General features: G+C 37.2%; 1 protein-coding gene across 1 annotated transcript in view; it reads right to left on the bottom strand.

The window, feature by feature from the left end:
- Positions 1–13,039, bottom strand: part of CEP112 (centrosomal protein 112) — a 149,278-nt gene that overhangs the window by 103,529 nt on the left and 32,710 nt on the right. Inside the window, exons 13-17 of the mRNA XM_079323482.1 lie at positions 11,803–11,957; positions 11,365–11,482; positions 10,347–10,439; positions 9,507–9,566; positions 6,948–7,027 (exon numbers count right to left, since the gene is read on the bottom strand). Coding sequence (XP_079179608.1) covers positions 6,948–7,027; positions 9,507–9,566; positions 10,347–10,439; positions 11,365–11,482; positions 11,803–11,957 — 506 coding nt within the window. The remainder of the gene's footprint in view (positions 1–6,947; positions 7,028–9,506; positions 9,567–10,346; positions 10,440–11,364; positions 11,483–11,802; positions 11,958–13,039) is intronic.

Here is a 13,039-nt window from a genome sequence, read left to right as displayed (position 1 = left end):
ACAGTGATGTGAGAGGGAAGCCTTTGGAGTAACAAGGGAACAATTCTGCCAATAGTGTTGATTTTTTGTATATTGACTTAGTCAATGCCACCATGATAATCCTTAACTACATTAATGATTAGAATAGCAATTTACAGCAATTAATGAAGTGCCACAGCAATGCTCTTCACCTGGCAAGGCAATATTTTCATTTCATAGGCTGTGTGCCATATCAAACCATTTTCACAGTTGTTATCACTAAAAAGATGCCATGTGATATCTCTATAACCATCTTGAGGGACATGACAGTCCCAGAGCCAAGGATTAAAAATCAACTGTTACATTTTTTTGGTATAACTGGAGCCTTTCTTCCAATACATATTTCATTATTGCCAGTAGGTCTCCAGAGAAATGGGGGGAAAGAAAATGAAAGGCTGTAAATAGTTAATAGAACACTTTATTTTTGCTTTTAAGTGAGACTATTAAACAAAGCTACCATATTTTTGAGCCCTCTGTTCATGCTCCACGTTGTGGCCCCCAGAGCAAGGGTTAGGGAGTGTTTACAATATGCTGGAAACTCTGACTGGCTTTGCTCTAAAAGGTTTCAGATGCTCAAGCACAGCACCAAGTGGAGAACAGCTGCTTGATTTTCCACTGATTCTTAAAGGAGAAAAAAACAAAACAAAACACAAAAAAAAGCACCAAACCAAAACCCACCCTAGCAAAAAAAACACAGAGAGTTTTAAAGGGTAAAACTTGATCCCAACTCTTCACACCACATTACCACTTTTTAAATCACAGACGTGGCTTTTTTCATCATGTTGCAACTGCTGTAACAAGGCAACCCTCAACATTTTAATAAAAGATAATGATGAACACAATGAACATGAGTATAAACTCTTAACAATGCTCTTTTTATTGCAACACTTGGAATTAAAGACAATGCCTGCTCATATTCCTTTAATTATTTCCGCCTTTAAATAGAAATGGCTTTTCCATTCAGACAAGAATTCTCGCCCCACACAAATACTTCATTTCCAAGGAAAAATGGAATTAACTGCAGGAAAACAGCTCCACTTAAGCAATTACCCTGAAAATATTAACAACAACAACAAGCAATTACTCAGAATTTGGATTCAACTTAGAGGAGCAAGAAAGGAAAAAAGAAATGAAAAATTAACTTGTGGTAAAAGCTATCAATCCCTTCATTTATTTATCATTGCACTGATGAGTCTCAGGCTGTTGTGTTTTGCTGAGTGCACTGGCATTTCTGATGCACACCACTCCAAGAAGCCCATACAAGAGGATTTGAAGGAGCAGCTGTTAAAATATAAAGTTCTCAAAGGGCTTGGTAGAATCAAATTCTCAAGATCCACTGTAAATCACAGGTTTTTTTTCAAAATGTAACTTCTGTATATTTTGAAAAGCCTAGATTTTACTTCTTTTCAAAATGTTGGGATCTAACAATTATGCAAATGTAAATTACAAACAAATTAAATTATTTCCACTGCTATTTATTCTACCTCCTTCTGCCAGCTCTCTTCACATGTTTATTTTTTCCTTGCCTTAATGAGTTTCCTTTTTTATTAGGTCAGCAGCAGATTGATTGTTCACCATTTATTTCTCTCAAATCTATGTCCCCTCACTTCTTTTACACTGTTCCTTTTGTGGTATTACAGAGAGAAGAAAAGTTCAATAAACACCATGGCAATTTTGAATGATATAAGGAACTTTAAGGACTAGAAGACCCTGAGATAAAACTTCCTGTGCTAAAGTCTGATGCACTTGTAGGTACTTCTGAATAAAGCAAGAAGAGCTTTTCAACAAGAGGTACCAACAAAAGAAGTATTTCTTTCCTTAAAGAGCATTTTTTCCACCTTGATTTAGGAAACACATTTTATCAGGTATTTTCTGTGAGGCAAAACCTTGTAGCAGAAATAACTGTGCTACACTGAAAAAAACAACCTGAAATTTAAAATATAAATGAGTGCCACTGAACACCTGACAAAATCCCTGGAAAGCAGCCCAGCATGGGGAAGCACAGAGCACTGTTGTCACACTGGAGTAACAAAAAACAGTGGGGAAAGCTTTTTTAATTCCCCAGTGAGGAAACTCCACGGCACCACCTCCAATGAGAAATCAACTTTTTCTCCTTCACTCCCATGGCAGAAACCACATGCATGTACACAAGGATGTATGAGAAAAGAAAAGCAAACCATTCTCATTTCTGCATTTTACTGAACACCTGCAGGCACCACCTTCACACCATGTCATGATTGGAAAGATTTGGTCTGTCACCTTAACCAAACCCCAAAAGTATTGTGAGAACTGTGTGTGCTATAAAAACTACTGTGAAAACTATTGGGAAAATCTGTTCATAGACAGAAGTGGCTTGACTGGTTGCTAAAAAGTTTAGCAGTTCAGCCCCTCTTTCTTCCCCAGTTTTAAACAAGTTCAGACAAGGGGTAGAGGAGCCATGGAAAAAAAAGAGGTGTTGGTAGTTCCTTATGTAAACAAATAATTTTATTAAGTGAGTAGGAATGGAGCAGCTGCTCAGCATTTGCTCTGTATCATCCCCACTTGCAAAGTGATGAGATTTGGCTCCACAGACAGACTTGAAAAAAAGAAAAAAAGGCAAAGAGTGAGAGGGAGAAGGTTGTGAGCACTGGAGTGGAGATGTGCAGGCATTCCTGGAGCTGCAGTGTTTAACTCCAGCATCTGCATGTGTACAGGGGGAGTTTCATTTCATTTCATTTCATTTCATTTCATTTCATTTCATTTCATTTCATTTCTCCTAATGTGACTGCTTAAAATTTGTTTCCTTTACACACCAGAGAAGTGAAGAGCAAGAACTCAGGGAATCTGTACTTCAGGAGCATATGAAAACATTATTTGTGTATGAGGCAAGCAAAGCAAAAAGCATTAAATCAGATCCCATCATTATCTCCAGTACATGAGAACTGTCACAACCTTTATCCTGAAGAAATCAATGTGGTCTGCACTTCCCATGAAGGGGACTGATGATCACAGGCTCAAACTATTCAGGATATTTGTAAATTATTTGTAAATGAGTTCAAAAATCTCTCAATCTCAAGATTGACCAATTTTATGTGTCTGTGCAGCCACAGAGGTGCCATCCCTGTCCCTGGCAGTGTCCAAGGCAGGTTGGACAGGGCTTGGAGCACCCTGGGACAGTGGGAAGTGTCCCTGCCCATGGCAGGGGTGGAATGGGATGAGTTTTAAGGTCTCTTCCAACCCAAACCATTCTGGGAATCTCTCATGACTCCAGAATTCAAGGGTCAAAACCAAACCACCTCAAAAGTGCTGTGGTTGTAATCTTCAATAAAATGGGGAAATATACATTCCTCATAATAAACTAAAAGTATCAAACAATCTGCCACCAAAATATAAGCAGAGGCAAAATAAATATATTGAACGAATAAACATCCAAATTCCACAGAATAAGACACAAGAGATGATGCTGAGAGCTGTTTAACAATACTTCATAAAATCAGCAAGACCTTTTCTTTCCCTTCTATGCAATCTCTTCAGCAGCAAATGGGTACATGTTTTCTTTCCTCATTTATTTTCTCTTTCATTCTACTCAGTTTGTACTGTGACAAATTATGTACCTCTATTTCCTACTCCTCACTGTGAGAGATAAGAACAGCAGAGATTCAGCCTATTTGCAACCCACTCTCATGACACATTTTCTGCAACCAAACCACAGGGATTAGAGAAACAACCTTTCCCCCCAAGTAATTACAGAGAAGCTTTTCAAGAAAACTTTGTTCTTATAGAAATGCCATTTAAAGGACATTCTAGAAAAGCCCTTGCAGCACTTCTTAGAGTGACTTTTGCTATTAGGCAATGCCTGTGACATGCACTGCAGAAGTAAATATAAATTTTATATCTACAAGTCACCACCACAAGTCAGGAGTGTTGGAGCAATTCTTTTGCAAAAGGTTTGCTTTTGACAGATATTTCTACCATGAACTTCAGAAGAAGAAAAAAACCTTCTGTAAACTATGTAAACCCCTATTCTGTATTGAAACTGTGGCAACACTACTTTTTTTTTTATTATTATTTTTGAAGTGCGAGATACTTTCAGAAATGTGGATTTTACTATTCCACACAATGTCTCAAATCCCTTTCATTCTGCATTGGTGTGGATATGTTTGAAACAGCAGCAGCACTGTTTGCTGTCACAGCACTGGGGAAATAATGATAATAATAACAAAAATCCCCTAAAATGCCTGCCACTTCCCTTTCTATGTGCTTGCAGCTCAGCAGCTCCTCCAGATATAATCCTGTGGCCATTTCAGAATCAAAGTGCATTCAGATCAAAGTAGTTTATAAGAAATCACTGAGGCACCTCCTGGTTCTGAGCTGCAATTCCACAAGGCATCCTTTCTGTTGAAGATGCTGAACTGTGTTTTCACCCACCTCAGACAAGGTTGTTTTCTAAAAATTTACTGGGTCTGCCTTAGCTTGGAGTTACTTCATTTCACTCTGAAGTAGTTAAAGAAATTCAGCAAAATGAAGCATTTTCATGTAAGATATTGGATCTTATGGATTCATATTAATGAGAAGGGATTGCTAAAAATAATAGTTTTTGCAGCAATGGAAAAAACAAAGGCCTAAGGAAACCATCCATTTCTGCCACAATAAATCTCACTGCTCCTTATCTATTACCTACTTGTGTATCATATAAAAGCACATATATGAAAAAATGTTAATATTGTCAGGACACACTGGTGCTAAATGAATGGCTTGAGCTGCAGAAAGCCCTGCAGGATTGGCAGCTCCTCTGTCCTGGGAGTCTGTTCCATCCCTGGGCAGAAATGCAGAGGTCAGACCCAGAGCTGAAATCCCAACCAGCAGAGTATGAGCTGGGCTGGGCTAGGGCACTGCATTTCTTCAAATACCATTTTTCAGGATACTAAATCCATCCTCATCCAACTTCTGTCTCCAGATAGACAAAACACTTGAAAGCTAATTTTTATTTCTATTCAATTACTTACTAGCATTACTAATCCCATTGTTAATCTGAAAATTAGCCCAAAACCCTGCTATGAAACAATCAAAAGAGCAGTAGTATAGATTTTACTAGAGTAAACTATCACCACAATTAAACATTTTCCATCTCAACTGGGAGAGGTATGTATGATTTAATATTAGAAAGTTCTACATTATTTTCAACACCTTGAGTCAAAAAAAGTTAAATTAAAATAAAAAAGTCCAAGAGAAACAAAGTACCATAGGACATGGAAGTGACTCTGGGAAAAAACCAATATCAAAGAATATTCTCATTTAGAGGGGACCCACAGGAGCAGAAGCAGCTTGTACTAGGAGAGACTCTGAAAACCATACAGGAGTAGTTGCTGTGGGGGGAAGAGCAGATGATTTTTAGCCTGTTGAGCAGTCCCAGGGCTCTGCAATCCCAGGAGCTGATCCATCCCCAGTTCTGGCCACAGGATTCACCCACAGGAGGTGCAAGGCTGGGACTGAGCTCTGCCAGCACTGCTTGAATTCATGGCCCTTGGGGCATCACCAGCACTTAAAACTCAACTCTTTCAAATCTTTACTCCAACTCCAAGCTACACCTAAGCTTAAATACAGCCAAGGAAGAGCTGAAATAACTGAGGACATCCTCAGCTCCTGCAAGAGCTCCTGCAATCCCCAGCAGCTCTCAGATCCTGCCTGGAGAGAGTTTCCTCTGCACCCACGTGGGGATCAACCCTGAGCAGCCACGGGCTGCAAAGCCAGACTGGTTCTATTAACATAACTAAGTGCAAACTGACACATTATTTGAAAGATGTGGAAGAAAATTAATGCAACTTCATTATCAACAAATCAGATGGTAAAATACTAAAAGATTAAGTGCAGCTGATAACAGTTCAACCTCCCCAAAATTATAAATAATAGTCAGTGTAAAGAATTTAAAGATTAAAAGCTGGAGTTTTTATTAATGTCTGCAGTGATTTAAGATAGTCTCTATTTATGCCAAATACCTCAGAGATTATAGAAATAAAGAAATACAGACTTCAGCCCTGTCACTTTTATGGAATAAAAGTATCTTTACTTGCCTCTCCCAGCCTAGATAAGGTACATTGTGATTAAACTGAATACTTTCAGCAAATAACTTCTGGTTTGTTTCAGAATAATCTGTTTCCCCTAGAAATTACTTCCACAGCTTTGACTTTAAACTGGATTAACACATGGAAGGAATATTTTACATAATGAAAATGGAAGGAGCATAGCCAGAGTTGATCCTGTCCTATGTGCATCTGCTGCACATAAACCACTCCCTTGCTCAGAAAACATCAAATTTGGTGCATCCAGATTAGCTGTTCATGGATAAAGTCAGGAAAAAAAACCTGTTCCAAGTTAGTTACTGAAAGCTGTTTGCTGCAGAGCAATCTCCCAGCCTTGGATCCATGTGAAGAACAAATACTCTCACAAAGAAGTGTTGTATCAAAGAGGAAAATCTGCATTAGACTTGTAATTTGTGGGTATAAAACATAAAATATAAAATCAGAAGCATTATCTACTAAACTAAAATATTTTTAAAATAAATACATATTTTCATTTTTTTTCAGTTTTCTACAAGAGCCCAAAGCAACAAGTCTTAGTTTTGATTATTTGTTTGCTATGAATACTCTCTGACTTGAATTGAACCTGGATCCATTTATTTGGGAGGGCAAGACCAACTGACATCATTAACCTCAATTCTGTTTTATTCCCATCACTTAAAAGTCAACAAATTTGGGTGAGCTGGTTCTTACTTTAGTTTTTTCATTTTTCTGTCTGATTAGAACCCTGAAAGTGCAGCTTTAAAACAGGGGAAAAACTATAGGAGGGCAGTTAGATGAGATAAAGCATAAGTTTATTTGATAAATAAATACTAATAAATAAATATTTAATGATACCAGGCATGGGTCAACAATTATTCCATATTCACTTACTTCACAACCTGTTCCAGGTGGCGAATTTTCTTTTGAGCTTCCCCTCTTTCTTTATCCAGATTATTCTGAATGCCATGAATCTGCCATTTAAGGAAAAAACCACCTTATATTTTAGCCAAAACAGTGTCTGAATTAAAATAAATCAATGTTATTTTAAATTCTAAAACTTCTTTATCTGCATATTCCTTTTCCACTGATGAAGACAGCCATCCATAGATGTGTAAAATTATGTGAAATGCAAAATAACAGAGAGATGAAGTATGAGAATGTAGGCAATGAGCTATTTTCCTTCTCAAAGTGAATATTACTGTCTAAAATAAAGAAATATCAGTCATTACATAAAAAATAAACTAGATTTTCTTTGGGTAAGTACAGAAAAGCAGATAAGAATCTGCCTGAAATAGTGACCTGTATTCTCTAGGTACAGAACTTCTACTCACCAATTTGTGACCACACAAAGTGAATCACTTCTGATCAATTCATACAATAAAAATAATCAAACATAAATACCTTACATAAACATTACATACATGTAATAACATTGTACATTGATACATTCTTTAACCTAAAGAATAATTAGCAATAATAATCCTAAAAATAGTTACAAAAAACCTTTGAATTTGGCAACTTCCCAGGCATGCTCCAAGCCACAAGTTTTTGTGATTTTTTTTTGCCAAGGACAGGTTAAGTCCAAGAGTTTGTACATAATCCAAGAGTTGAATTGCTTTGGAATTTAAAAGGAACAACATGGGGATGGGACATACAGGAAATCCTTTATCCACCTACACCTACAGTCATTTGTAATGCTCCAGACTGTTAAGACACTACAATAAAAAAAATAAAAAATATGTTTTACTAAGTGTGTGGGCAAGTGAAGAAACAGAGATTCTCTGTTGGCAGCATTTCCATGGAGGTGATCAGGAACACTAAGTTGGGTTCCAGGAGCCCCCACATCTATCAGAGAATAAGGAGAAGCTATTGCTAAAGCTGGTACAATTCTGTATATTCAACAGGTGGCTTGGGAATGGCTCTCAGGAATAATCTGTCTCTCTTCTGGAGCTCCATGCTTGGAAAACAAGCAGTAGATTATTTATAAAAAGCAGGTGTTTCCTTGGCTTGTAAAGCCATTTAGCCTAACTGGTTCCTGATCCAGCAGATAAGCACATTTAATCAAACAGTGACATTTAAGGTTCCTACCTATGATTTGTTTGATGTTTAAGTATCCTCAGAGGCAGCAACAGCCACTGCAGACTCATAAAGATTATTAGATAATGGGTAGGTTTTTAAGTGAACAGATTGCAGCAGAGACTTCACAATTCTTTTACTTGTTTTACTATTTTATGGGCCAATCCATCCTGGTTTATGGATTTATATCCACAGATTATTCACAGGTATTTTTCTTCTCGTCCTTTCTCAAAGATTTGAGTTTGAAAACAGTTACACCAGAATTTATGAACAAACTGCTGTCCAGTTATCTATAAAAAGAAAGGCTCTGCTTCCTTGTTTACTGATGCAGAATTCCAAGTTCCCTCTCTGGGCTCACTGGTTGGAGGCACTGCTGACATGTTCTCAGTCCATGTTTGGGAGCTTTCTCCCAGAAGATCCTCAAACCTCAGTCAAATTGTGCCAAAATATTTTTTATTTTGACCTGCAAATCACTCAAATCCTGGGTTTTTCTTGAGTTCAACATTTATAAAACCACGACTTGACTAAAAAGACAAGGTTTAAACCAGGTTTAAACCAAGGCAGATCCTGGAACAAAGAATGTTTTGACTTCAAGTCAGCAGAAGGAACTAACTCAAACCAAAATCTCCCTACAATTCATGTCACAAGTGCTATTACCAAGTGACAAGTAGCTGGGATCACAATCCATTATTTTATGTTATAAATTTGCCACATTTGGCAATGACATGTTTGAGTAACACATCCTTTCAATTAAACAGGCATCTAAGGCACCCTCTGGCTGCACATGAGCTGCACATATAATGTCACTAAAATTGAAGTTTAATTTGAAGCCTATTGATGTTCCCAGTCTAAAAGAGCAGGCAGGATTTGCAAAGTGCTTTGAGATGAAGTGTTTCTGATGAAAATTACATTTTTTACTTTAAGTTTCTGATGTAAAAACAATGCCTGTTGACAATATCTAGAGAACACGTGGAGAAGGATGGAGATATTCTGGGGGAAAAGGAGTATGGGAGAACACATGAGCACTGGCAGGGGTCAGGCTTCATTCAGTTCATTATCCTTTCAATAAAATAACAGCAGCTGCCACCACAAGCAGTGTACACACACAGGACAGGCTGCCAGGGGCACTTTTTTGGGAATGCCATCCCAGCCTCCATCTCTTGGCAACAGGTTCCTAAAATCAGAGGTGATATCCCTGTCAAACAGCTGTGCTTAAAATCTTCCTTGATTGTGTCCAATTATTTTTCCAAACCTTATGAAGTGCTTGGATTCCCAAATTTACTATTTGGGGGTTTCAAAATTTATACCTTTAAGTCCAGTACAGAGTAAAATTGGAGGTGTGCAGGAGATGGGAAAATTTCCTGGAAATATTACCTGTTTTTCATATGCACGCTGCATGTGAAGCTTGTCCTGCTGAACCTTGTATTCTTGATCCTGCAGAGGAAAGGATGTGCATTCTAAATAAACAAATCTCCTTTTTCTTCCATTTCAGAGCATTCATCAAACACAGACATTAGCTATCATATAGAACAGTCCATTAAAAAAAAAAACAAACAACCTTATATCATTGTGGAAAAAATTTCAGACATAGAAAAAAAATTTAACCAACACCAAATAACACAACTATCTCAAAAGTCATGATTCATGTTTGCTAAAGAGAAACAGCAACTTGTTCTCCTGAGCTATTAAAATGCCATTCTGTACTATATCAACTGTGAAATGAAAGACATTGGAAGCAAAGTAGATGCCAAAACTCAGCCAGGACTGATACATGATACAGATGTGGAACTCATTACCCTGAGATAGAAGGATTAATTTAAATGCCTACAGGAAGACAGAATATTGAACTGAACTATTAAACAGTGCAAATTAAAAACAATTTTAAAACTTTTAAAATGTTTACAGTTTACGAGGGAAAAAAAAAAGATATTCATCATTCTTTGACAAGCTTATTTGTAATCCAGCAACAGAGATTTCAACTCTTTTATTTAACATGTGAGCAAGAAACAGCCAGAAAACTTCTGTGAAAATTCTGCTCTTACCTCTCTTTTGGCCACACTTTTTTAATCAACCTTTAACCATATGGGACATTTCATATATTTCCATTAATAAAACAGAAACAAGCAGGCATGGTATATAGAAATACATTTAAGGATGGATATCTAAACATTTAAATCATCAAATAAAGTAAAGAGAAAGAAAGTCAGGGCTCACCCTCAGCTGTTGCTGCCTTTGATGTTCAGAGTCCTGCAGTTGTTGTTTCAGCAGAGCCATTCCATGCTGTAATTCTGCAATCATATCAGATGCCTGATGGGATTTAACAGAAAAAGTATTTTTTGTCTTGCACTCCTCATTAATTCTTTTGCATTTCTAAATTTATTTCTCCAAGGTTCCCAGAAATTGGAAGAATTATCAACTTGGGAGAAAAAACTTATATGAGTTTACAGCTCTGGTGAGCTTAGAAATAGAAAAAAAAAGCACAAAAAAAACACCCCTAATAATAAAAAATCTCTACTAAAAATCTACTAAAAATTGGTAGGAGAAAAAAAACCCTTGTAAATAAAATGGAGTAAAGTATCATCAAAGCTCAGAGAATTTCAGCAAATAAGCACCAAATACCCACTTGTCCTATGGCTCCATGGATTAATAAATGGTATTTAAAACTTGAGTCTTTACTACAATTATTTAACTTTAAAATCAATTTCAATATGTACCATCTCTGTATTGATGCATATTGATAAATATCAACCTGAGAGATGCTTTTCCAGAAACAAACCAGAGTTATCACAGTTTGAGTGAGACCTACACTTGCAAAATACAAGAATATTTCCTTAAACACATAAATATTTAACACAATGTTCAATACTATGAAGACTGCAGGATTATTTTTTCCTGGAAAAAATATTTTCTATCATGGAAGATAGAAAGATTAAGTCTTTAAGGGTGCATCCAGAATTTTTACAGGAGCACAAATAAAATCAGGATGTTAATTGTTCTTTATCTGAATCAGCTGCAGAAATGCACACACACCAGATGACCAACCAACTTCAGATGATTTTTCAGTCAAATTTGGGAATGAAAAATTAAATCCCAATTTTATTTAAACTTACACTCATGACTAACTTAAGAAGTGAGCAAATCTTTGGATTTATTCATAAGCATCATATTGATAGTGAGGAGAGCACTTAAGAAATAAACCCCATTTTCCTGCCTGTTCCACCTGGCACCATACCTGAGCTTGTTCCTGCTTTATAAAATCTCTATCAACATCAAATTTACTTTGTAGTTGCTGAAGGTTCTCCTTGTATTCCTGCATAATCTGGTCCTTGTCTTTCTGAAGTAAGTTGTACCTACAAAGAGCAAGCAAACAGAATATGGAAATTGCTTTCATATTTTGGCATTTTACCTGCTCAGTATCAATTCCACAGAGTCTGCATTTGTCTGTGCTCTTGTCACAGAAGGAGCTGCTCATAAATAATGGAAAGGGGAGACACTCCTCAAGGTGGTGGTTTGGGTCACTCTAAATGAGTTTGACACCAATTAATACATTCTCATGTGAGTTTTCTAATGTCAAACGTCATTCAGTGTGTCCCTGGAACAAAATTAATAATGTTTGCTTCTGGAAATTCCATATCCTTAAAAGTGAAAGCAGCAATTGTTACTGAATTACCTTGTTCTCAGCTCTTGAAGCTGGGACCAGACCTCCTGGTAACGCTGCTCTGCCTCAGTCTTCTCCTGAGTTAATTTCTGGCGTTGTAAATTACTGTTTTCAGCCTCCACAGTCAACTGCTGCACACGGGCCCCCAGCTTTTGGACAGTCTCATTCTAAAAGAACAGAGAACTACTGAGAAAAGCCCAGAATAAATGAGGGAATACCCCAGTTGTTATTCAGTAGCCTTGAGCAGTGAGGCTCTCTGGTGATGCAGAGACACAAGAGTTACAATGGCAAAGCTGTCATCGAGCACCACAGTAAATTCTACATTGTATATAAAAATAAATAAATCTTCAAAATGTGGGTGTTTATTCCCCCTCAAAGTGACATCTCTTCTCCCTTATGCAGAACAGCATATGCAACTGATTTTTAAATTACAAATCTTTTAAAATGGGAGAGAAGACAACATTTCAATGGAAAACTGCAATGGGTGATAATATACATAAAGCATTTTAAGACTGCCCAAAAATCTGATTCAGCAATTTCCTTTCAGTAAATCACAAGCATCTCTCACAAGCTGTATCTTTTCCCTGGAACTTCATCTCACAATATAAAACAATCTAAAAATGAGCAGAGCAAGGACAGGTAGCATGAGACCACTCTAGGCCTTACCATTCTTCCCTAAATTTATGGTAATAGGAAGGGAAATGAGAGAAGAACTCCTCTGGAGGCTGGGGTCAGAAAATACCCAGAGTAGGTATCAAGAGTTATTTTTGCATTAATAAAGGCCTGAAGATGAGGGAAGTGGAACAGAAATTTCACCCACTCTTAGAGTAAAATAAAACCCCAAATATCTGTGCAGTCAATGGAGGTGACATGAACCTGAGCCAGTGACAGAACCTCACACAGACAGAGAACACCTGAATGCACACCTGAGCTCTGGCAGGTGTCTGCAGAGATTTCAGTAAAACTCTCCATCAGTGCCCAGCTGCTCACTATGGGTTTGGTTTGCAGGGGGCAGAGAGTTGTTTGCTTTGGGGATTTGGTTTTTTCTGTTTGTTTTGTGGGTTTCTGGCGTTTTGTGTTTGTTTTTTTTTATTTTAATAATTTAAAAATATGCAATTTTTAATATACCATTGAATATAATTCCTGGCTGGCCCCATGTCCCTCAAGGAAGTTCATCCTTGTTCAGGGTACAAACTCCTCCTTATCAGCCCCATGGCATTAATGAAACTGTTCAGCCAATTCCATTTGC

The sequence above is a fragment of the Erithacus rubecula genome (genome assembly GCF_903797595.1).
Source record: "Erithacus rubecula genome assembly, chromosome: 20".
In the NCBI taxonomy this organism is placed as follows: domain Eukaryota; kingdom Metazoa; phylum Chordata; class Aves; order Passeriformes; family Muscicapidae; genus Erithacus; species Erithacus rubecula.
This window is presented reverse-complemented; position numbering and strand designations above follow the sequence as displayed.